We start from the raw sequence: 27100 nt of genomic DNA on the forward strand, positions 1-27100 counted from the left end.
CTGAAAAACAACCCTCCACCACTACCCTCTGTCTTCTACCTTTGAGCCAGTTCTGTATCCAAATGGTTAGTTGTCCCTGTATTCCATGAGATCTAACCTTGATAATCAGTCTCCCATGGGGAACTTTGTCGAACGCCTTACTGAAGTCCATATAGATCACATCTACCGCTCTGCCCTCATCAATCCTCTTTGTTACTTCTTCAAAAAACTCAATCAAGTTTGTGAGACATGCTTTCCCACACACAAAGCCATGTTGACTATCCCTAGTCAGTCCTTGCCTTTCCAAATACATGTACATCCTGTCCCTCAGGATTCCCTCCAACAACTTGCCCACCACCAAGGTCAGGCTCACCGGTCTACAGTTCCCTGGCTTGTCCTTACCACCCTTCTTAAGCAGTGACACCACATTAGTCAACCTGGGGTCTTCCGGCACCTCACCTGTGACTATCGATGATACAAATATCTCAACAAGAGGCCCAGCAATCACTTCTCTAGCATCCCACAGAGTTCTAGGGTACATCTGATCAGGTCCTGGGGATTTATCCACCTTCATGCGTTTCAAGACATCCAGCACTTCCTCCTCTGTAATATGGACAGTTTGCAAAGTGTCACCATCTATTTCCCTACAGTCTATATCTTCCATATCCTTTTCCACAGTAAATACTGAAGCAAAATACTCATTTAGTATCTCCCCCATTTTCTGCGGCTCCACACAAAGGCCACCTTGTTGATTTTTGAGGGGCCCTATTCTCTCCCTAGTTATCCTTTTATCATTAACGTATTTGTAAAAACCCTTTGGATTCTCCTTAATTCTATTTGCCAAATCTTTCTCTTGTCCCCTTTTTGCTCTCCTGATTTCCCTCTTAAGTATACTCCTACTGCCTTTATACTCTTCTAAGGATTCACTCGGTCTATCCTGTCTATACCTGACATATGCTTCCTTCTTTTTCTTAACCAAACTCTCAATTTCTTTAGTCATCCAGCATTACCTATACCTACCAGCCTTTCCTTTCACCCCAACAGAATATCCTTTCTCTGGATTCTCGTTATCTCATTTCTGAAAGGTTCCCATTTTCCAGCCGTCCCTCAATTCTTCCTACCAAAGTTCATGACCTCACATTTTCCCACTTCTTTGCCCACTCCCCTGACCTGCCCAAATCCTTCTACAGCCTCCCTGCCTCCTCAATGTTACCAGTGCCTCTACTTACCTTTGTATCATCTGCAAACATAGCCTGAATGCCCTCAGTTCCTTCATCTACATCGTTCATGTATAAAGTGAAACTGAGCCTTATGGAATACCACTTGTCACCAGCTGCCATCTTGAGAAGGAGCCTTTTATCCTCACTCTGTGCTTTATGCCAGACAGCCAAGTTTCTATCCATGCTAGCACCTTGCCTCTGACACCATGGTCCCTTATCTTACTTAGTAACCTCCTGTGTGGCACCTTGTAAAAGGTCTTCTTGAAGTCCAGGTAGATGACATCCATTAGCTTCCTTGGTCTAACCTGTTTGTTACTTTCTCGAAGAATTCTAGCAGATTTGTCAGGCAGGAGCTCCCCTTGACGAAACCATGCTGACTTTGCCCTATTTTACCACACAGTTCCAAATATTCAGACATTTCATCCTTCAAAATGGATTCCAGGATCTTACCCATGACCAAGGTTATGCTAATCAGTCTGTAATTTTCTGTCTTTTGCCTTACACCCATTTTAAACAGGGATGTCACGTTAACAAGTTTCCAGTCCTTTAGGACCCTCCCTGATTCTAGTATTTCCTGAAAGGTCATCACTAACGTCTCCGCTATCTCTTCAGCTATCTCCCTTTGAACTCTGAGGTGTAGTCCATCTGGTCCAGGTGACTTATCCACCTTCAAGCCATTCAGTTTTTCTAGCACCGTTTCCTTGGTGATGGCCATCATACTCAGCTCTCCCCCCTCACTCTCTTGAAGTTTTGGAATTTTACTTATGATTTCCTCCGTGAAGACTGAAGCTAAGTAATTATTCAGTTCCTTAGCCATTTCCTTGTTCCCCACTACTACCTCTCCAGCGTCACTTTCCCAGTAGCACAATGTCCACTTCTGCTTCTCTTCTGTCCTTTATATATCTAAAGAAACTCTTACAGTTTTCCTTTATATTACTGGCTAGCTTACCCTCATATTTTATCTTCTCTCTCCTTATTTCTTTTTATTGTTACTTTCTGCTGGTCTTTGCAATGCTCTGGTTTCCCACTACCTTTTGCCACATTATATGCTTTCTCTTTTGCTTTAATGCTATCCCTGTCTTCCTTCATCAGCAATGGTTCTCTCATCCTCCCTTCGCTCTGCTTCTTTTTCCTCAGGATGAATCTCTGCTGTGTCTCCTGTACCACTCCCAGAAAGCCCTGCCATTGTTGTTTCACTATCATTCCTGCTGGGCTCCTCTCCCAGTCAATCCTGCCCAGCTCTTCCATCATGCCTCTGTAGTTGCCTTCATTCAGCTGTAACACTGTTACCTCAGGTTCTATCTTCTTCCTCTCAGATTTACTTTGGTAGAAGAGAGAAATATTGAGACATTGGGAAGTATGGATGTCCCTTGTCAATGACTCGCTAACATGCAGGAGCAGCAAGCTATGAGGAAAGCCAATGAAATGTTATCCTTTATTGCAAGAGGATTTAAGCACACGAGTAGTGAAGCCTCGTTTCAGTTGTTTAAAAGTTTATTTAGAACATACCTGGAGTACTATGTGCAATTTAGGTCACCCTATCTCAGAAAAGATATCATTGCCACAGATGATGGCAGCATCTTATGAAAAGAGATTCTGAAATGGAGTCTGTATTCACTAGAGTTTCAAAGAATGAGTGATGATCTCAGTGATGATCTCACTGAAATCGAGAGCATCGTTAGAAAGATAGACTGGATGGATGTGGGTCAGATGTTTCCACTAGTTTGGAAGTTGATAACCAGGGGAGACATTTAAAAATAAGGGAGATGACACTTAGAACCAGGCTAAGGAGAAATTTCTTTATTCAGACAGTCGTGAGTCTATAGAACCCTCTACCTTATTGAGTTTTGCAAGCTCAGGTTTTGAGTATATTTGTAGTAGAGGTTAATACATTTTTGATTATCAATGGCGTAAAAGGTAGTGGAGATAGTGTGGATAAAAGGCATTGAACTGCGTAATCAGTCATAAACAGATTAAATGACAGAGCGGGCTCAATGGGTTAATGGCTTTTTTAACAACTAAACTTGTGGGAGTGGGCTTTACTGGCCAGCATTTACTGCCCACCCACAGCTGCCCTTGAACAGAGTTAAGAGTTAGTGAGCAGTTGAGAGTCAACTGCATTGCTGTGGATTAGGAGTCACATGTAGGCCAGATTATGTGAAGATGGTGAACTTCCTTCCCTGAAGGGCATTAGTGAACCAGATGGTTTTTTTCTAACAATCATTTCATGGACTTCAGTAGTTACCTAATTCCAGAATTTAATTCAAATTCCGCCATCTACTGTGGTGGGATTTGACATTGATCCAGAGAACATTAGCTGAGTTTTTGGATTAATTGTCTCGCGATAATACCTCTAGGCCATAACCTCCTCTTTCTCATATGTCCTGATGCTGTAGTGACACCAGTCACCAGGCTTGTTTGATTGAAGAGGAATCAGGCTTGATTCAAGGCTTCTCCTACCTTTTGTAATTATGTAATATTTTAATGGGGTGAATGCAGAGAGAATGTTTCCTCTTGTGGGGAAGTGCATAACTAAGAGGCCATTAATATGAAATCACCACCAAGAAATCCAAAAGGGAATTCAGAAGGAAATTCTGCCCCGAAGATTGATGAGAATGTAGAACTTGCTATCATAGTGAATAGCTGAAACAAACAGTGTAGACATATTCAAGAAGTAAGACTAGCATATGAAGGAGACAGAGATGGATATACTGTTAGATTTTACTGAAGGAAGATAGGAGAAAGGCTTGAATTAAAATCATTATAATCACCTGTATGGGCTGTATGTCTTATGTAACTCGAGATCACATACAATATAGATCTAAACTTACATGGAGCTCTGACAGTTATCTGATAGACAAGAAATAAAAATCAAATAAACTCCTTCTACTATACCACGCATTATGATGTGATTGAATGGTGCATGGTAATGGGGTTCTGAGATCATGAAGAAATACAGCGAAAAGGCAATCCAGTTGTTTTCCTTAGATTGCAATGAGACCCTGGTTTTTGCCATATTTTCTTGCCATCCGCTAGCCCTTTGGCATAAAGTCTTTTTACACAAGATTTTGGAAGTTTTGGATAGCATTTTTATGACACAGATCAGTCAGAACAGCAGAATTTTTCAAGGGCTATCAAATGGAAGTGTATCGCCATGGAAGCAGTATACAATGAAAATTAATTTACCTTAACACATCCATCTGCCCCAACAGCATGTTGAATAATCTCTAACACAGTAGACTAACAGATTAGCAAAATAAAAAAAGTATCATGGGATTGTAGGCACGGACAGCTATGGTAAAGAACAAAGTGTTGAATCTATTGATACATTGGAAACAAGATTAGCTGAAAAATTTAGAATATCTAGTGAGACATAATGAAAAGCAACTAAATTATATGGCATTGCTATACTAATGTATTTTGTGTGATGGAAGTAAAGATATGGTTTCGATTAGGTCATTAGGATTCTTCAAGCTTTGGTTAAGTGAGCAAGATATGCTGGTGAATTTAGAAGGATCAAGGGATTTCTGTAAGCATAGATAGCTCATTTGGAGACAATGGCCGAAAGTTTCATCACATGAAAAGTCTCTGAGTTGTTGCAAAAATGGCAAATGTGGTTGAATATCAGAATTCCCACCTCAAACAAGGTACTTCTAAGTTTTGCCGAGGCAGGAATGGGGTTGGATCCAAATTCCTTTGGGTGTGTTTGACAGAAACAGCCTCCTATCAACATCAGTAGCCACCTTCTTTAACTTTGATAGCCCAGGAATGAGAAACCCAATGTATGCAGACCAGAGCTGCTAAGAGTAGGTTGGATAGCCAATGAACCCCTTTGGAGGATAGTCTACTCCACCAGGGACACTTGAGAAATATACTCTTTGGGAGAGCTTCAGAACTGATAAAAGTCGGCATGAATGTGAATGAAAAGTGCTTAAAATTCATTAACAATGTGCTCATTGGAATTGTCAATGAACCTATCAAAACTGGCAAAATGGTCAATGGAGTATGTGTGCCACTGTGTGTACAAAGATGCGTTATGTCAAGACTCATAATAAGGTCCAAGCAATAGGAAATGTGTTATTCTCTCTGAATAGTTTTGTTCTAGTAAATCATTGCAGTAAATTCACAGTGAATTTTCAACCGAATTGCCTCCATTGACCTAACTATTCAGCAACGCTGGTCCTTAATTGGGCTAATGTGTTTCTGATTAACTGAATAACAAATGGCAAACTTTAGAGAGTTTATATCATTCAGTCGGTGTTTTTGCCTTTTCAGAGGAAATTAATTGTGCCTACAACTGACCTCAGATTTGTTCACATGAGCTTTCAAATCTTGAGTGAGAGTGGCGATTTCTTACTGACAGCAGCTTCTCCACTCAAAACAATACCAGAAAAATAGGTAACAAGTGTATAATGGTGTAAGGCATGGCTACATTTTTGTGAAAGGGAAAATATAGACAGATGCAGTTGCAGATCTTAAGATTCCCTTGGATTGCAAGAAAGAACAGTCTTGAGTTCAACTGTTTAGCTGCTGTCTTAGCTATAGATCTCCTGGAAAATGGGTCTAAAACTGTTCTCAGCCATGAGCTATGAAGGGGATGTTAAGAAGAGTACAGTTATCCATCTTGCTGCATCATTCCATCTGATCAAGTACCTCCTGTCTGTTAGATCACTTTCAGGGAGGGAGAGAGAATAAAATGCTGCCTATTGCAGTGTCAAGCAAGCTTATTATCCCATTGGAATAGAGTCCCAATCTACAGTTCTCCATTTTCAGGCAAGCACACACAGTGACCTGCAATCATTTTAATAGCTGAAAAGGCAAATGTTGCCCTCTTGCAGTTAACCTAAATTGCACACCATGTTTGAGAACACTCAATCCAAAGCAACCAGCTCTGTTTGCGGATGAGTTTGAAATCCCAACAGTATGAACACACAAAGCACAGTCCAATTTATGAGTCGCACTTTTGGCAAAACATGCATTAAGCAAGAATAAAAAGAAAAGAACTCATTAAACTAAATAAAAGAACTAATTAAACTGCAATAAAAAGTTACCAGGGTTGTTACAGAGCAATATTTCTACTTTACTGGGAGAAAAGCAAGAAACTGAAAATTATTAGTCAAATAAAATGCACACATATCAAGGCAATTCCATAATTAGTGTCATAGCTTCAGAATTTGCTCAAGTGTAATTACATGAGGGAAAGAAACAACTATCCTGTGGCAAAAAAAAATCTCATCAGACTAGCATTTGAACAGAATATTCTAAAGCTAGAAGAAACATCTTTTCCAAAGCTGTAATCAAATTCAACTTCTCTTATGAGCTCAACAAATTTAAACAACTGAAACTGTTTCTCTAGGTATTATACAAATAAACATCCACTGGCTGATTTGACTGAATATAAATGATTAAGTTTTTCCTTTGGCACAGCAAATCTCAACTCCCTGCCCAATAATTATGAAACATGGAATGATTACTTTGTCAGGGTCTGAAGCCTATTTCTCTTCATGAATGTGTTTGCACCTCCCAAATCCTTGCTTATTTTCCTGAAGCTGCATATCTGAATTCGATTTCTGTCCCTGCTACAGCACTGAAACAGCTCTTACCAAAGCCATAAATGGCATCCTTTGTGATTTTGACCAAGCTCTATCTTTATCATTGTTAGGGGGCTGGATTTCTAATGTATATACATCCAGACCCCAGCTCTTCATGACAAGCTTTAGATATATCCACTCTCATTTTCAATACTCCAGATAGCTAAAGGCCTGGGATCTCATTCCCCAACCAATCAGTGACAGCAGCCACAAAGTCTCCTGGTGACAGAAGGCCAATCAGAATGAGCCTAATAAGGTCTGATCCCTACGCCGACTGATGTAACGCAGCAACATGGGCAGCTTATGTCCAGGACTTTTCTAAGCTCAGGGTGAAAATGTGTGGCTGATGATGAGGAGGGCTGATGATGGACTGGGTTTGGGGTGGTTTATTGCAAGGTAAAATGAGATAACCCCCTTCTACTGCCTGACCCATAACACAAGCTGGGCCACAGCCACAGACAATAGCTGACTCCTCCATTCCCCCCATACAACCCCACCTTGCCAGAGGAGTTAGCTCTCCCACAGTCATCGCTAGGCTGCTATGGCTTTGGTAGGAGCTTTCAATCTGTGCATGGAAACTGAGAAGGAGAGGTCAAGTTCTTTTTAACCTTCTAAGATGCCAAAAGAGCCTATTAGCTATCACACCTATTGCTGGCTTACACTGGCTCTTGGACAAGCATTGTCTTGTTTTCAAAATGCTTTTTGTGCCAAACTACAATTATTCTGCCATTGATGCCACGGTCTTTAGTTGTCTGCAGGATAGCCTCCCTCCAGCTCTCTGCCTCTACCCCAGTTTCTTCATTTAAAGCACTCCTTAAAAACCTGCTTCTTTAACTGAATCCTTGTCCTCTGAATTAAAATCCCCATGTCATTTGTTTTCATATTTTGATCTTTATGCCCTCTGAATTTTTTTGGGGTGTTTCAGTATATTAAATGTTGTGTATAAATATAGCTTGCTGTTGTTCCAGTATTGGCAGCTTAAACATTTAAAATGTTGACAACTATTTCTACGATATTTGAATTCCAAATTGTAAGGTGTCAATTACCATAATGATTAGATTAGATGAGATTCCCTACAGTGTGGAAACAGACCCTGCAGCCCAGCAGGTCCACACTGATCCTCCGAAGTGTAACCCACCCAGACCCATTTCCCTCTCACTAATACACCAAACACTGTGGGCAATTTAGCATGGTAAAACCAATAACTGCAGATGCTGAAAACCAAATACTGGATTAGTGGTGCTGGAAGAGCACAGCAGTTCAGGCAGCATTGGATGCTGCCTGAACTGCTGTGCTCTTCCAGGACCACTAATCCAGCAATTTAGCATGGCCAATTCACCTGCCCTGCACATCTTTGGACTGTGGGAGGAAACAAGAGCACCCGGAGGAATCCCACGCAGACACGGGGAGAATGTGCAAACTTCACACAGACGGTCGCCCGAGGCTGGAACTGAACCTGGGGCCCAGTGCTGTCAGGCAGCAGTGCTAACCACTGAGCCACCATGCCACCCATAATCCTGAGGATTCTTTTCTATTCTAACCACAATTCTAGCTATTTTCTGTTTGGCATACTTCATATCAGTCTTTTGTCAAAAATATATCAGTCTCCGGTTGAATACAGGCTCACATTTGAGGATAGTCTATTTTTTCATTTATTCAGTTATGTTCTGTACATCCATTGCCATTGAGAACAAATTACGGACTAGAAAATGATGCACTTATTCTCTATGTCCAGTGACCAGAACATCAGGCAGCATCTTCCCAGCATGCTACAATATGAGCCATCATGGGAAACATGGGAATATCAGGTGAGGAGTCCAGCAAGAACCTTCTCAGAATTGAGAGCAAGATGTCACATTTTTCAAGAAAGTTTTGAACAAGGAGACCAGCTTCTAACTAAGTTAAAAATCACACAACACCAGGTTACAGTCCAACAGATTTATTTGGAAGCACTAGCTTTCGGAGCACTGCTCCTTCATCAGGTGGTTGTGGAGAATAAGATTGTAAGACACTGAATTTAAAGCAAAAGTTTACAAAGAGCAAAAGTGTGATGTAACTGAAATTAGATATTGAAAAAGACCTGGATTGTCCATTAGGTCTCTCATCTTTTTGAATGACCATGTTGGTTTCAGTTCTTTCATATTTAAATCACAAAACATTGTTTTTAGAAGTTACACTCTCAAGTGGACTTTAACAATTGGTGTCATGTTCTTGCCCAGATAATGTATTGAAGGTGTGAGTTTCCCTGTGTGAGGCTGTCTATGCCACAATGGTCAGACTGATTTTAATTTTAAAAACAGATTTACAGATCTTACATGGATTCATGCAGTTTTTGAGCAAAGTAGAATGTAATTCGGCAAGTACAAATTCACCGCACAAACTTATATATGTACGTGTGTGGTGGGCTGAGGGGTGGTTATGAGTATCTGGAAAAAGTGTGTGTGAGTGTGAGTGTAAAGAGGTATAAGTCTGTGAGAGGATGTGTGTAGGACTGTTTCTGTGAGTGTATGAGAAAGGGTCTGCATGAGTGTGTGCGTGTATATAGTGCAATGGGATCACCTGTGGCGTGACATGAACCCAAGGTCCTGATTGAGGCCATCCTCATGGGTACCGAACCTGGCTATCAGCCTCTGCTTGGCCACTTTTCGTTGTTGCCTGTCCTGAAGTCCTTGTTCGAGAACGGTCACCAAAGGTCCGAGGTTGAACATCCCAGACTGTTGAAGTGTTCTCCAACTGGGAGACTCCTGTCTGTTGATTGTGCTGTGTCCATTCATCTGTTGCTGTAGGCTCTGCTTAGTCTTGCCTCAGAGTACCCTTGCCTGCAGCGTAGGAGATAGACAACGTTGGCTGAGTCGCATGAACACCTGTCAGATACATAGTGGGAGGTGTCCCCACGTGTTATAGTGGTGTCCGTGTCGACATGCTGAACCGTCTTGTAGCATCTACTGTGACAAGGTTGTATGCTATCACAATGAAAGCCGGGCACTTTGCTATGAACAATTATCTGTTTGAGGTTTGGGGTTTGTTTAAAGGCGAGAAATGGAGGCATGGGGAAGGTCTTGGCAAAGTGCTCACTCTCATTGGTAATGTGTTGCAGGCTGGTCAGAACATGGTGCAGTTTTTTGACTCCTGGAAATACTGGACAATGATAGGTACCCTGTCAGTTGTAGCTCATATCTGTCTCCTGAGAAGGTCATTACGGTTTCTCGCTGTGGCACGTCAGAACTGGTGGTCAATGAGTTGAGCATTGTAGCCCATTCTTATGAGAGCTTGCCTGAACATTTCCAAGTGTCATGTTCCTCCTCATCTGAACAGATCCTGTGTATGCATAGGGCTTGTCCACAGGGAATGGATGTTTTAATATGTTTCAGGTGGGAGCTGGAGAAGTGTAGCATCGTGAGGTTATCCGTGGGTTTGCGGTAGAGTGAGGTGCTGAGGTGCCCATCCTTGATGGAGACGCATGTGGACAAGAATGAGACAGATAGCAGAGAATAGTCCATGGTGAGTTTGATGGTGGGATGAAACTTGAGTCCTCTCCATGGGTCCAGTGGAAGAAAATGTCATCAATGTACCTGGTGTATAGTGTTAGTTGGAGATCCTGCATAGAGAAGTCTTGTTTATACCCGTGCATGAAAATGTTGACATATTGGGGTGCAAATTTGGTCCCCATGGTTGTTCCATGTGTCTGATGAAGAACTGGTTATCAAAGGTGAAGACGTTGTGATCAAGGATAAAGCGGATAGGTTGTAGGATGGTGTTTGGAGATTGGCAGTTGTTGGTGTTGAGTACTGAGGTTGTTGCCACGTTGCCATCATTGTGGGGGATGCTGGTGTAGAGTGCGGAAACATCCATTTTGACAAGGAATGTTCCCGGTTCGACTGGTCCGTGAGTGCTGAGTTTCTGTAAGAAATCTGTAGTGTCGCAACAGAAGCTGGGGTTCTATGAGTGACCAGAGGCCTAGTAGCATGGATTATTATTCATCATCACCCTTCTTATTACTTAAGCTCACCTCATGAATATGCAGTTTCTCATTTTCCCACTTACTGAATAGAAATGAGGTGCCAAGAGTTTTCAATGTGGAAGTCAGAGCAAGTACCTAGTGACTCCACCTTATGGCTTGCTTCCCTGGAGCTCCAGCTTGGGTTCCTGCCACCAGAATCTCAGGACACACTCTTTTATCCAGTGACCTGAGACAGCCTCCGTCCATGAACCTTGATATTTGACATGTGCCAGCATTGCCGTATTATCATGCACCATCTCCAATCCACTGACAGTGCACTTTCTGAAGTCCAGTGTTGCTCTCTGGAATGCTCCAGCACCTTTCATTCCCATGCTAATGACAGGAAATTTTGGAGACAGACACAAGCACCCGCATCATTGACTGGACCAGGCTGCATCTCAGGGCTTTTCACTTATTCTCTCATTTATTTTGAGTCTTTCTGAATACTCACAGTATCTCTACTTTACTTTACCATCCTGTTTTGCACTTTGCCCAGTTGGCTTGAGCTTAAAAGACTCACATTGCTTCTGTCTTGTTCTACATTTTAGCACAGCCACAAAGCTAGTCAACCTAGCATGGTTGTCAGGAGTGATCAGTCAATGGAGAGGACATGTTACATTACAGCACAGTTCTAGTCAATCTTAAAACTGCACCATGTGCCTCCAGTGCACACAGTTATCACACTGCATTTCAAATGACCATGTCTCAAAGCCTGTGGGGAATAGCCCTTAGTCAAGTTAAGGGAGACATCCTTCAGACAGGAGGTTGCAATACCATGGTAGCATCCAATACAGGTCAGGAGCTGGGGCATGATTCGTCAGCTGCTCAGGGCAGGCATAGTCAGCAACGTCTCATCGTCTCAGAGTAAGTGGGGACCCAAATGTCAGGCATGCCACCACCTGTCTTGGTGCTTTCTGCTTTATTATGAGTCATTTTCTCTTGCAATTAGACACATTTATATGGGTAACCCCTTATTCTGAGCTCATGTCCTCTGGTTCTAAACTTTCCCAAAAGGGGAACAACCATTCCATATCTACCCTGTCAAATCCCTGAAGAATTTTGTATGCTTCAATAGGATTACCTCTCATTCTTCTAAACTTTGATGATTGAAACCTAACCTTACTCAATCTCCCTTCAGAGGACAATCTTTCAATGCCACAGATCAACTGACTGAACCTTTTCTGGACTACCTCCAATGCCAGTTTGTCTTTTCTTCAGCAAAGGGACAAATTCGGTTCACAGTATTCCAGGTGTGGTTTAACTAGTGCATTGTGTATTTTTTAACAAACTTTCCCTATTTTTATACTCCATTCCACATATGTTAGCTTCTTGTGATTTAAGCATGAGCACACTCAAAGCCTACTGTCCTGTAGCTTTCTACAGTTTTTTTTCCCATTTAAATAATATTCATCTCCTCTACTCATCCTGCCAAAATGCATAACTCAAACTTTTCCACATTATCATCTATCTGCCCACTCACTTAACCTGATTATATCTCTCTACAGACTCTTTGTGTTATCCATACCTCTTCCCATTTATTTTTGGGTGATCACAAACTTAGTACATTGATTTTCCTCATTTCAGTCATTACATATATTGTAAATAATTGTGTCCCCAGTACTGATCTCTGTAGCATTCCACAAGTCACAAGTTGTCATCCTAAAAAAAAGTCCTCATCCCAACTCACTGATTTCCATTAATTAGCTAATCTCTGATCCATGCTGATTTAGTATCCCCAAAACCATGGGCTCTTATCTGATTAAGTAGCCTAACATATGGTGCCTTATCACATGCTTTCTGAAAAGCCAAATAAATTACATCCAATTTTTCTCTTTATCTATTCCGCTTATCACTGCCTCCTCTGATAGATTTGTCAGGCATGGTTTCCTCTTCATTAATATCGACTCTACTTGATCATATTGTGTATTTTTCTAAATGTTGTGCTATTATATTCTTTATAATAAACTCTAGCATTTTCCCAATAATTAATATTAAGCTTACTAGCCTGTAGTTCACTCTTTTTTTTCTTCTATTCTTTAAAATAAGATGTTAAATTGACAATTTTCCAACCATCTTAAACTACTCCAGAATCTAAGGATTCTTGGAAGATTGCAAACAGTGCAACCATTATCTCCATAGCTATTTCTTCTAATATTGTATGTATCCATCAGGTCCAGGTGACCGATTGGTCTTTAATCCCAATATTTTCTCTTGCACTTTTCTCTACTGATAGTTATTGAAGTTATTTTCTCTCATCCATTTCCTCTTTGATTATTTAGTATTTGTGAATTGCTATTGGCGTCTTCTACTCTGAAGAGTGATGAAAAATATTTATTCAGCTCCGGTGCCAATTCCAGATTGGCTGGTATTATTTTCCCATCCTCATTCCACGTTCACTTTGGGGTCTGTTTTTTAATATAAAAAAAAGTTTTGCTGTCCATCATTGTTATTTGTAAGCTTATATTAAAGTTCTTCCTCCTTTCTATTACTTTTTTGGTGTTCTGTTGTTGTTTTGTAAAACTTTCCCTATCCTCTAACTTGTCAGTTTTTGCTTTGCCACATCATGTGATTTTCTTTCAAGTTGAATGCATACTTAACTTCCCTGGTTGACCATCATTTGCTTATCGCCTGCTTAGCCTCCTTCCTTCTCACAGGGGTACACATTTACTGTAAGATATTAACTATTTTCTTAAACATCTGCCATTTTACCTCAACTGTCCTTGTTACTAAACTCCTTTTGCAGTCCAGTCCAGTCCAGCCCACCCTTATTCCTTTGTAATTGCCCTTATTTAAGCTTAGCACATTTATTTCCCAACCCACATTCCTCCCTCTCAAATTGAATGCCAACTTCCACCATGTTATGATTAGATTAGATTCCCTATAGTATGGTAACAGGCCCTTAGGCCCAGCAAGTCCACACCACCCCTCCGAACAGTAACCCACCCAGACCCACTCCCCAACCCCATATTTACCCCAACTAATGCACCTAACACTATGGGCAATTTAGCATGGCCAATTCACCCAACCTGCACATTTTTGAATTGTGGGAGGAAACCAGAGCACCCGGAGGAAACCCATGCAGACACGGGGAGAATGTGCAAACTCCACATAGACAATTGCCCAAGGCAGGAATCGAACCCAGGTCCCTGGTGCTGTGAGGCAGCAGTGCCAACCACTGAGCCACTGTGCCGCCCCCATATGGTCACTGTTTCCTAGGGGATCATTTATTCTTACATCATTTAGTAAACCTTTCTCATCATAAGTCACAAGATCTAAAATAGCTTGATCCCTGGCTGGATCTGCAACATTTTTTTTTGAGGAAACTGTCTTAAATACGCTCTATGAATTCCTACTCTGTCAGTCAGACTATCTCAATTGACGTGAAGATTAAAAATCATCTATGATTAAGATACTGCCATTTATGATTAAGATACTGCCATTCCTCCTGATTTATTCTCTATCACATTGTATAGCTACTGCTGAGGAGCCTATAGACTTCCTACCAATGACTTTGCCACTTTTGCAATTTAATGTTCTGTAAGAACATGAATTTATTAGCATACAGAGTGTAACTCTGGGTCAAAAACTCTACACTTGCAAATTATTGTTCTGGATACTGGGAAAAATTTTGTGATTTATTCTGGCAATTTTGATCAGCAGAATTGCCATGGGAATTACAACCTATTGAATTAAGTAGGACAGCCACCTGCCCAAGTTTCAAATTTTCATATAAGACTTTTGGTAAGCCCAGTTAGGTAGTGAAATCTTCTCATTATAAATAGTTTGCTGCAAATCATGACTATTTGTTCTGCTCCAACAGTGCTCCAAAAACAAATGTTATGGTTGCTGGTCTCAAGTTGTTTGATGTCTCATTTTCTCCATCCAGCGCCAAATTGCTGCTCAGTGATTTGCTGTAGCTGAAGCATTTATACACATTTGATAACAAAGCATGCAAGAAGTTTGGTTGCTGTATCCATTGATGCATGCGACCAGCCTATTAGCATTTTTAGGCTATTACTGGAACCATTACTGCATAAATAGTTTGAATTTGTCAGTTAGATTCAGCTTAATCGTACTATTGGAATTGCCAAATAGTTTTAACTCTGCATCACATTTCCAGATAGTCATGTACAGAAAATTGTATTTGTGTCAATTGCAAATAAGTGGCACAAAGCATGATCAAAAGCCACAGGAAGAAAATGTGCCCGAAAGTGTCTCATCTATTAAGCAAGACTCTTTGTTGAACAGTTTGCAATTAAGAGCACAGGTAAGCAGTAAAACATTAAAATGTAAGACAAGTATTATATTGCTATCACTTTTAGCACTTTCTAATTAACAGCAGTGGCAAATTGCACTTAAATGTAGGATCTTTAGCATAGTAAAACTTCCCAGGAGCATGATTAGGCAAAACCTGACACTGAGTCACTCATAGGCATTAAGACAGGTGACCCAAAAGCTTTGTCAGATGCGCAGGTTTAAAGGAATGACTTCAACAATCAGAAAGAAATGTAAAGGTGGAGAGAGAAAATTCCAGGTTTAAATGCTTGGACAATTCATCCAAGCCCTTATCCCCTTCTCATTGTGCCTTTGATGTCAAAGACCGATAGCGACAGCAATAAAGTGCAAGTCCATGCACAAATCTGCAGACTCTGATATCCCGCTGGATGTTCTGTGTCTCTAAGATGGCCACCAACCAATCATAGAGCCAGCCAGATGCATACAATCCAGAATCAGCACGGTGCAAATATCATTGGTGTGCTCCTCCATCCTTCAATCCAATTTATCAATGGCTTCTGACAAAATATCCTGATATTCTTGTGCCTGTCTGTACATGTCAGCAAAGTCATTAATGGCCGACAGCATGGGATCATCTCCTGCCTGAAGCTTAGTAGGTACATCACCTCCCGTAGTTCTTGGAGAATCAGAGAAGTGGGCATTCTTCCTCAATCAGCTGTGGAAACATGGCAGGGATATTCTCAGCAGATTGTGTTCCTGAATCTAGTCTAGAAAACACACCCACCAAGGTGAAAGTCTCTGAGCTGGTGGATGGTCTGCGTGAAAGCCTTGACATTGTATCTCTGAGGATTCAGTCGCTTCCTCGGAGGAGGAGGAGGAGGTGCTGGTCCCTTCCTGCCGGACCTTGATTAGGTGTCAATAGTGCCAGCATGGGTAAGGCAAGAGAATTAGTTGTCTAAGTGGGATAAACCCTGTGTAGGTTAAGAATGAGTTAACCTGGATGAGAATGGGAGAGTACCACAACTCAACACTCAAGCTTAACTGGTTGGCTGCCTTTGAGGTCTCCACATCCTCATGTGAGCACCTGCGCCCTTCTCCAACCAACTTTCCTCATAACACATGTGCATCGTGAGGTCTGCTATTCCTTCACTGGTTTTGAACCTGTTGGCCTTGATACTGGCCAAGCTTTCCTGTCAGAAGACAAAGATAGAGTTCGAACTTTGGAAATCAACGGAAGAGCAGTTACTAGTGACACAGGAACAGGGAGGTGATAAAATGTTCCCAGTGAGTGAGTAGCAAGCACAGAGGGCAGGTAGGGTTAGTACTTTGGAAGCATAAGGTGGGGAAGAACTATTGAGTGGATATGCTGTGTGCAATATGAAAGTGTAGTCTGTGAGCCCTGGTGAGAAACATGTACAGTGGCAGAGATAGTGTGCGTGGTACTCCTAGGAGTGTGAGGTTGCAGAAAAAAAGATGGTGGCACTTACTTTTGTGGAGTGCAGAAGATCACTGACCCATCTCCTGCACTGCCATGTGATCTGTTTAACTGGTGATTTGTCCTTCTTTGCCAGTCAGCAGGATAAAGTGCTGCTCGCATTGTCCATGAGCACTTTCATGTCTCAGTGGGTAAGGTGAGGAAATACCTTGTCTTTCTGGGCAAGGTGCTCATTGAGAATGATGGAGACAGGTCCTGCCTGCCAGTGTGCAGATGGGCTTCAAACATGGTACCAGCACCTTGAGTGAAGCAAGGTCCTTGCAGTGGCCAGTACTTTTTGCCAAGAGAAAGGCGATGTGGCATCCAGACGCATAACTATCAAGGTGACAGGCAGAGACTGCATGAGAAAAGTCACTCCGAGCCATGGTGGATTGGGTACCATGAACCTTATTTGATGAAACATTTTAACATAAGACAGTTCATAGTATCTTTCACTTCCCAAGATCATCAAAGCACTTTATAACGGATCAATTCCTCATAAGACACCATTATTATAACATAGCAAACATGGGTGCCAATTTGTGCACAATCAGCTCCTATTCCCAGTTATAATGGAAGTGACCAGATGAGTTGGTTTTAGTAGCTTGGGTCAAGTATAAACATTAGGCCAAATTCCTTGGGTCTTCTTGAATTAATGCCCTGGGTCTTACAATGATCCTAGAGCCTCATCTCAAAATCTCAAATAAACCATCTCTGAAAGTGTAACAATTCTTAGGTACTGCAAGTATCAGTCATGATTCTCAAGGCTGTAGAATTAGTCTGGAATCAATGATCCTTTGGCTTAGAGGTGAGTATACTGCCATTCAGCACATGATAACATAGCTGAACATCTTGAGAGAAAATGTTTATCCGTCAGTCAACAAGTCTTTAATATGTCTGGCTGGTCTCTGTGAATCTCAGTCTAACTAGTATTCTCTCAACTGCAACTCTATTCTCTGTCTGTACTATTGAGACAAAATAGCATCAAGTCCACCCACAAAAGAGTTGGTTTGTCATACTCAGTCTCGACGCGTTAAAGCAATCTGTTATTATACACCTCTGGAGCAGGTGGGACCCGAAGCTGGCCTCCTACCACAGAGGTAGGGAAAAGTGCCCCTGTGCTGCATTCTCTTTCAATATTTCTTCTTCTTCTATTTTTTTTTATATCCAGTATTGTTTTCATGCAAAACTGGAGATCTTTTTTCCATCACCAAATTATCAGTGCTTTTTTTTATTTATCCTCCACCATCAAATCACCTCTGCTTTCCAGTTAAAACATCAATTAACGGATACAGCTCATCAGAAGTGTTGCAATAACATCAAAGTTGAGGGACAAAGGAAATAATGTGGGGATCAAATCAAAATGGAATTGGAGGGGGAAAGAAAGGCACTCCATCCCCTGAAGTGCCCACTCTCTCAAATAACATCGAGAATAATGGACACGCATGTACAAATACAGCCATGACAGAGGAAGGGTAGTTGGGAACTACAACCCCCTCCTTGGCACATTGCCTTGACCTGTTGATAGCCATGTCCAGGACCAGACTCATAAGAACCATTCTCACTCAGATATTTTTAACCAATCTGTTTAGCAATATTATGACACACCTCTGAGGTTGATGGGATTCGAACTTGGGCCTCCTGTCACTAGCAATATACCACAAGAGTGGGTTCAAATACATGGTCGAACTCACATTATAAATTGGTATTAATATATTTTTAGATATTAAGACATTATTCAGGTGTTGAACCTGAGTGTTCTAGACCAAAGGTAGGGACAGTACCAGTGTACCACAAGAGCTCCACAATTCTCATACTAGGTATTTTCTAATCAACCTGCTCTGAGATAATATACATCTCTGGAGCAGGCATGACTTGAGCTGGGTTCTCTTGGTCTAGAGGTAGGACTTTACTACCACTGCATGACCAAAAGATTATCCTCCATTCTTATTTTACACTCCTACATTAGCTCATTGTGAAGCACTTTTGTATTGTCAGCTTCTGTTCACAGGGGAACTGGATTAACATCATCTAAATGCATTTCACAGCAAACATTTAACTAGCTGAGAGAAGAACTTGCTCATTTATTGTTTAATATTTATGGTGTTGGGACTTGAAGGCAAGCCAAAAGGTTAAAGACAGAACCCAATACACTATGAAATTCTGTGACAAAATTAAACTCACATACCAGTCTACCCTTGAATGAATCTACTAATTTTCTACAAAATTACATTATCGCAATTTTCATTAGAATAGCATCCATTCATCTGTGTTTTATGCCAAACCTTCATCTTTTTTCAAAGAGCTTGCATTTTGGCTAATATTTCTCAAGATGACGGAAAATCACTGTTAATGACAGCAAATTTCATCCAGTGACTGAATCATGCAAAGCGACAATACAAATGGCTATGGGCAAACATCTTTTGAATGTATTTACATATCTTTATTGCTTGACATAGGCTTCAGAAGCTATTTAAAGAAACTTGCCACAAGCACAATCAAGACAATTATAAGAAGCGCTCACTTGTTTGAACCTATTCTTCGGTGAGTTAAAACAAAGTCAATGTATTTTCCTGTGACTAGTTGCTGCCAACATGGTAATTATTTTATAGTGACAATGATTTTATTTACCATTGTATGAATAAAAAGTCATATTCCTTCTTTGACAATGTCTGCAATGTACTGAAACAATGAATCATGTGGAGACACTGCATCTTTCAACTGACTCATCAAACCACTGTCACAGCACAACTGGTCAAATTAGTGCCCGTTACAACCAAATGATGGTTCATTGTGCCTTCAAGTGATAATCCTTGAAGAACAGCCAAACTATTTCTCTGGGAGGGAGAGATGGAGGTGATTAAATTTCCATACCTGCCTGATCCCCAAACGATATGCAAGGATACGGTCAACAGCATTTGGGTTCATCTGAGTCCACTGCAACATGTAGGAGTACACGCGTGCTCGGTTTTGCCAGAGTGGGTTTGGTGTATCATAATAGAATTCAGGAGGGTAAGCTTTACCTGGAACAAGAAAAAATATGAGCTACTGAACCACGAAGTGCACAGAGCATTAAAATAGAATGATCTGTTCATAATGTACTTTCCCCATGATAAGCAATGCTGACACTCCATGAACAATAATGGAATACATAAGAGGACACATTACAAGCAGCTTCAGAAATCAGTAATTCAAATGAGTGCAAGGTGACATTAACAATGCATTGAAATCCATGAGACTCATTATGAATGATACAATTTTTTCCACTAGGAAGGCAGTTTTGTTTCTTGAGGTCACATAATCTCAAGATTATGAGAAACAGAACATTCAGAACATGTAACTGAACTCAAACTTAACAAAGCATGATTTCATTTATAGAAATAGATCATTAAGGACCATTTAAAACAAAAGGGTTTTGTGCAATAATCTTAGGATATCAAAAAAACTGAATAAACAAATCAAAATTTCACAGAAAATGGATTCTGAAATGATGGTTTCTTTCGAAGTTTATATGGTGGAATTTTGCACGTTGAGCCCTTATTTAAAGTTACCTTGCCTAATGTTGATTTACTTTACCTTTGGTAAATTAATAGAGTTTACAAACTCATTAAGTATCGCTGAGAATTGTTTGAACAGAATCTGATTGGTGCCTCTCCTATTCCCTAACCTCTTGCTTTCCTCCAACCTAAAGATGAAGCTTCTTTGGCACTCCAGACCTCCATGTTTTGGTCTCTCCACACTCCTGATGTTCAAATTGCGAACTCTCCTTCTCTCTGCCATTTAACTTGATGCCTCTCCCTATTCTCCATCTTCTGAATTCCAGCATTTTACCACTTCCTGACCTCTTTGTTGGGACCTCTGTCTCCTCAGCTCACCCAGAAGCAGCTTTCCTCAAGTGCTCTTGAGTTTCTGCTCAAGATCCAGATTCAGTCTAAAGCTGAAGTTCTGATATTATGGAGATGAGAGCCCTGGGGGTTCAGAAGTGCTCAGTCTTTGATAATTCATGTATTTTTAAAATAACTTTCAAAGCTGTTTCTGTCCTTGTTGCCTTTCTCCCATGGATTCAGGAAAGGGAGGCCAAGAGTGGGAATATTTAGAAACAGCAAGGATTGGCAAAGCCCCAGCAGTTCTGAATCATTACATCAGCACTTCTACATCAGAGTGGATTGAATCTGGGTTTTGAACAGAAATGAAAGACCAGAAGAGGGAAGTGATGAGAGGGTGAACTGGAAGGGGGAGGGAGAGATACCGCACAGGGAGCAGGAGACTAGAGAAGCAGGATTACTATTGGGAATGAGATATGGTAGGTAGCAAGATACATTTCTCTTTTTAAACATTTTAGTTTAAAGGTTACTTCATTTATGAATAGGTGAATTTAGAATATAAAATATTTCAATAGGGTCATCTGATTTTCTTTTCAATCATCTACACTGAAGAAACATTGAGCAGGCTGTACTATGGGAACATCATCCTCCGGTCTCATTCTCCTCACAGTACTCAATCCAGGATGTTTTAGGTACAGATAGTGAAGACCAAATTTTATTTGTACTAGTTTCAAGGGATTACTCCCACCATTTGTCACTTGGGCAGTGACCTGATTGAGCAGATAGAGCACCCTTTATAAAAACATCTGTAAAAAACTGGTGATACATTCCACCAAGTGACTGCCCAGATAATTAAATTGAAAATTATCACTACCCATAACACAACAAACTGTAAGGGTAAGAAACAATTATAATAAAACTGGAGCAAGATTGAACATAAGCTGACTGTACAAAAAAAAACAATTTCAGTGTTTAGGAAGATTGAAAGTGTTCATTTCAACATCCAGATGGACTTAAAGAGATGGGTAGAATATGTGTTCTGATGTCCTATATTATCAAATCTCCTCACCTGGACACTCTACTCTTCATATTGCATTTAGTATCTCAAAAAATAACCAGTTAACATCCAAATCAGTTAGGATGGCTGCTTTAATGATTGATTTTAAAAATTTGCATGAATACAATTTGCAGGTTACTCACCAAAATTCAAAGAATTGATCTAATTCACATAATTAAAGGAATGTCTGGACAAGTGAAATACAGCCACATAGAGAGATATAACTGCTGTGTGTGACATGCTAAACAGAAGAATGATTCCCAAGATGTTAAGTTGCTGTACTGAATGTTGATATAAAGGTGATGAGAATGAAGGTGCGGCATTATTAATAATTTAGTTTAGGATTTGTTTTGACACTTATTAATCCTTGACATTATTTATAAGGGATATCTTTGTTTTAACATTAAGGAATTAAAATTAAATAAGGAAAATGTCATGAAAAGACATTACCAAATTTCATAGAATTAATTAAAATAGCAATTCACTAGAACCGTTAATGAAGTTTCACTGACTGACATCAGAGTGACCCTTTCTCCACAAGATCCTGTTGGGTAGAGTCTGTGCATGGTTAGTTCCCCACTAGTTCGAAAGCAAAACCTTGAAACCTGCCCTGAAGTGATATGGACATTATATCCATAAAACAGGAAGCAGAACTTGTCTGTCTTAATGATGACTCCTGTTTGTGGATTATAAAGTGGCCAACTCTCAGGGAAGATTACATTGCTGTTATTGAGACTATCAATAACACCTGATTTGCTAAATTCCTCCACTGTACATCAACGTGACAGGACGCATCTCCAGTTGTATTTTGGACAGTCTTGTAATGTGACAAATTCTGGCTACAATACTGACTATCCCCATCTGTTCAAGGTGTGGAATATTCTGGCTGTTTTCACAACTAAGTCTGTAAAGTTCAAAGACATGTTGACTGCCAACAGTACCTTACTGCTGATATAGGTCAAATGAATTACAGACAGAAATGAGCAATAAACAGCTTGGTCCATTTCCTATATGATCACTAATTGGCTGAGTTGTCAAGTCAAATCACAATGTTTTAAACTAGAGATGCCACTTGGCTGCAGTCAACATCAAAATGTCATGGTTCCTGTTGTATTACAAGGCAGCAGCATAAATCTTGGGATATCCCAAGAGAGGTCCCTCCTGTGGGTGCTGATCATTATATTGTTTATAAGATCATTTTGACAACTTCTGTACAAATTGCACTCTATTTGCTAGTTAGAAGAGAATAATTTTCCAGTGGATTTCCACCTCCTATCATCCTAAATGCTTGGATAAGTAATCACTAAACACTCACAGAAGTGTTATCAATGCAGAACAAATCCTCAGCATTAGAGTTTCCTACACAAATTAGTCACAATTCTGAGGCACGTAAGTAAATGCAGCAAGTTACATGCTTCACACAGGCCACAAGAGACAAACTGTCTGGGCTTTAATTTGAGTCTGCTATCTTGACACTGTTGCTGTTCTGAACCATTAATGTGCTTTAGATTCAATTCCCTCTTTTCATAGCTGTGGCTGGACCTACTGCTGCCCAAATATCAATCCAAAATCAACTGCCAGTCTCAGATGTGCATTAACTGCTAAAAGAAATAGTTGGTGAAAGCAGGGGAAATACTGAAGCTCCACTTTGAGCTGTACTAGACAAGTTAGATAGTATGTACAATTCACAAGTGCTATTAATTACTCCTTCTGGAGCAAGAATTTAAAGTTAAAACCAAATTCTGGTGGATCTAATGCAATTAGTTTTTATTGCTATCCATCTGCAGCCATTCCTGATAATTTAAAGTCAACTCTGCACTTAAGAAATTAAATCACACCATCATTCAAATTAACCAAAAAACATTGCACAGCGTAACAATAATTTACTAATATATTTATTTCACAACTTGAAAGAAGTGATTGAATAACTGGCATCCATATTTATTCATCTGTCCAGCTTAATTTTGCTTTATCATAAACAATAAAATAAGATGGATATAAGGATTTAAGCACACTTGCAGCTAGTTTGTGTTGATTACAATGTACCATCTAAAATGTAAATGCCAATTAGTTCACATTTCAAGACAATCAAAAATATTCATTACACTGTTTTGAGCTATATCCCTCACAAAGCTTTGTCAAAATCCTTTCAGATTTCGTTCTGAGACTCTTAACATTTCCAACTGGGAGAAGTGCCAGAAATGTGTCATTATAACAGCATGCAAGATACTAAATCATATGAAAAGGTAAATTGGGCAAATTACTTCTAACTAGATTGAATGTATGACAAGGTGACTGAGATTCATATCAGCAAAAGGAAAATTAAGGGCAGATATCAGCAAGTCATTTTAACATCCAAACCTAATTTTTTTGTACTCTTTCTTTTATTCATTGATAGGATGAGGGTGTCGCTGACTAGGTCAGCATTTACTGCCCATCCCTAATTGCCCAGTAGGCAGTTAAGATCAACCACATTGCTGTGGGTCTGGAGTTACATGTAGGTCAGATCAGGTAAGAATGGTAGTTCCCTTCCCTAAATGACGTTAGGAAACCAGATGGATCTTTTTCCAATAATTGAAATGAGTTTTGGTCATCAGAAGACTCTTCATCCAGGTTTTCTATTTCAAATTCCACTGTCTGCTTGGTTGGATTCAAACCAGGTTCCCAGAACATTACCTGAATCTTTGAATTTAAAAAGTCCAACGATAATACCACTAGGCCATCGCCTCCCATGTTCTCATGATTTTCCTTTCCTACTTTCTTCCAAGATTTCTTTTGATTGAGATAATGGCAACACAATTTGGTGTTGCATCCAATGCCACCCAGTCCTCCATGGAGGATCAATTTTTAAAAGTCGAGAACATCGAAACCAATTTGATTCCCTCCACCTAACAACCTTATTTAGAGCTTGTAATACTAACTGTTCCTATTCCTTTGGATTAATTGTAATTCTAAACTCCAGAGGCTATTTCATAGTGAAAAGGAGATTGTGCTCCCCCAATTGTACAGCAACTGAGTGTGCTAAAAATTACACTAACAAACAATGTAGGATCACGAGCCAAGTTCACAATGTGGCTCACGTACACATGTTAGAAGTCATGTATGTTCATATGCAGGGGCCTGTTCTCTGCATAAACAAGGAGTATATCTCAGCGTTGTGCCCTGTTTGAAATAAACAAAAGCGCGGAGGACAACTGGAGTGAAAGACTCTTAAATATTAAAGACCAGAGAGATTTGGGTGTCCTCCTACACAAACAAGTTGGGAGGCAGGTAGGAAGGCAAATGACATTTTATTGCAAAGACTAGATTAAATCATCTGCATGTACAACATTGGAAATGATAGCAAAGATTATCACAGCAAGCTGTACAAACTATTGTTACTATATATTTGTTGGTGCATGAAAGCAACTGGATTCACTTTGAATGGGATATAACAATTATTTTTTCTGCAGTAGTTTTTTTAGGTGATATTAAGTTATTCGATTCAATAGGTTCCTTGCAACATACGTACTAGTTATTTTCAAAAACTGTCCGCCACCATTGTAACATACTTTTATTGTCCTTTAGTGAGGTACCTACTTTCGCAAAGATCTTTCTGCATGTTCCACCTCGAAGAAGAAGCTGGAACCCTGTAGAAACCCCAGGGGTCACACAACATTGGAATGCTAATATCCAACTCACTTTATAGCTCTCCAGCTACAATGAAACAAGGGAAGAAGGGAATAAACTTCAGACAAGCTTGGCTCTGATTCCGAATTAACTAACTGGATTTATTGAGAAACATTAACCAAGGAAGAGATGTATGACACTGTCCAAAATGGCCCTTACCCTGCTACTGTCAGAAATAAATATAACCAGTCTGTATTTGCCCATTATCAATAGCTTGTTTCAATGCTTCCTTCCAGGTGCTTCCTCAGTCTAATTCCATCGTTCCTATAGATCATTACTTTGGGCTCAATGTTAAATGTTTCAACCTACTGAGAAGTCTCAGAGAGCTGTTAAAGACAAAAAAACAGGAATTGGTCAAGCCGTTTAATCCCATTTCCATTCTGAGATGTTCCCATTGTAACTTGCTCCTCTGAGCTGGGAATAAAGAAAGAAAGCAGGGATCCAGTTTTATTAGGTCTAACTATGTCATCTAATCTCCAAACTCAACCTGAGGCCTGAACAGTAAAGGTTGTAGGGCAGGAGGGGATGAGAATTCTGCTCCAACCAATATGAAACCTGCCAACAGGTTCATGATAGGACAGAATTGGCTCAGCAAGGAAGTTTGAAATGTATTTTTTAAGTTTCCGTGCAGGTCAGGAACATCCTTCCAGATCTCACTGAGAATCCTTTAGTGTCCTTTGAACCAAACTATCACACTTGCTCCCAGATATGGGAAACCACGAACACCAGCTACACTGCTGTTGTTTGCACCATCTAAATAAGGACTTAGTCACATGTTGCACACTGAAAGAAACTTTAATCTTAAAGAATATAGGACAGAATCTTAAAGAATTGGAGTGACATGGGCTAAGACGAGATAAACTGCAGAATTAGCTGAGAAACATTGTGAGGCCCAAAATGACGTTGAGATAATATTTCCCCATCTTTTACGCTTTTCACAAGTTGTATGGTGAAAGGCTCACCAGGCAGATGCAACGTGCCAATTGACAATGATTAGCATTTATTAAGGTCTTTATTATCAGCACAATTCACATTCTGATTGCAATCTTATCAAATATGCCCAACAAACTAGATGTTATAAAAGAGTCGATATGGAAACTAGAGCAGGTGTTTGGTTGCTCCTACCCCACCCACTCTCATTGACCCCTCATATCCTCCATACCAAACCGTGACACGTCCACGTCTATTCGCCAGCTATAAGTCTCCGGAGAATGAATGAATCCTATAATGATAATAGAATATACAATAAAAGAGCTTTTTATTAAATCTCCTTTGTCTGTTTCTGTGCTGTTTACCTCTATGATTCCAGAATCATCCAGGCTTTTTATATTATCAATCGTAAACATAGTAAGGACTTAAAATGTATTTATTTTGTATAAATAAACATTGTGCAACACACAGCTGACATCAAAGGGCCAGAGCTGTCAAGCAAAACAAGTTTGCCCTGAGGTTCAGCTGTTTCACCACTCTAATGGGTGTCTGGTGATCTCATCTCACCGCTTGCTCCAGAGACTTTTGTGTTGGATACTGGAGGCCAACATTTTAGGGCAGACTTGAATGGATACTCTAGTGATTGTCACAAGGTGAGCTTCAGAGAATACGAGTTCCCTGATTGGGATTGATAATCTGGTTCAGTAAGGAACAACTGGCTGACAGATATAAACAGGAGTTTCAGACATCCCTGCTCTCTCTGACAGCTGGCTCTGCTATACCTGGTTCAGTGTCCAGGACTCTCTAATTTTAAATAAAAGTTAATTGGTGATGGGATACCAGTCTCTGTGGAGTTTTTTTCAGATACTCGTCACCCTCAACCCATGTCCAAATGTATTGACATCAGATGTGTGCCAGAATCTATGAACCCCCATGACACATTACCCTATTTCCACTTACAGGCTGTGTTTCCAGTTCAATGCTACACCCTGGGGTGCAACAGCAACTGCCATTTTAAGGCTGCTACAAGGGATAATGTTGCGCTCAGGGATACATACCCAGCTCATGGATGGGACCAGACCAGATCTCTAGGCTTTTCACTCACTACCATAATGCTCAT

General features: G+C 40.3%; 1 protein-coding gene across 3 annotated transcripts in view; it reads right to left on the bottom strand.

Moving 5' to 3' along the window:
• mdga2a (MAM domain containing glycosylphosphatidylinositol anchor 2a) overlaps positions 1–27100 on the bottom strand; it is a 908723-nt gene that overhangs the window by 187503 nt on the left and 694120 nt on the right. For all 3 annotated transcript variants that reach the window (XM_072568467.1, XM_072568466.1, XM_072568464.1), the window contains one exon: positions 19375–19523. In XM_072568467.1, the coding sequence (XP_072424568.1) occupies positions 19375–19523 (149 nt within the window). The remainder of the gene's footprint in view (positions 1–19374; positions 19524–27100) is intronic.

This window comes from Chiloscyllium punctatum, chromosome 4, assembly GCF_047496795.1.
Source record: "Chiloscyllium punctatum isolate Juve2018m chromosome 4, sChiPun1.3, whole genome shotgun sequence".
Taxonomy (NCBI): domain Eukaryota; kingdom Metazoa; phylum Chordata; class Chondrichthyes; order Orectolobiformes; family Hemiscylliidae; genus Chiloscyllium; species Chiloscyllium punctatum.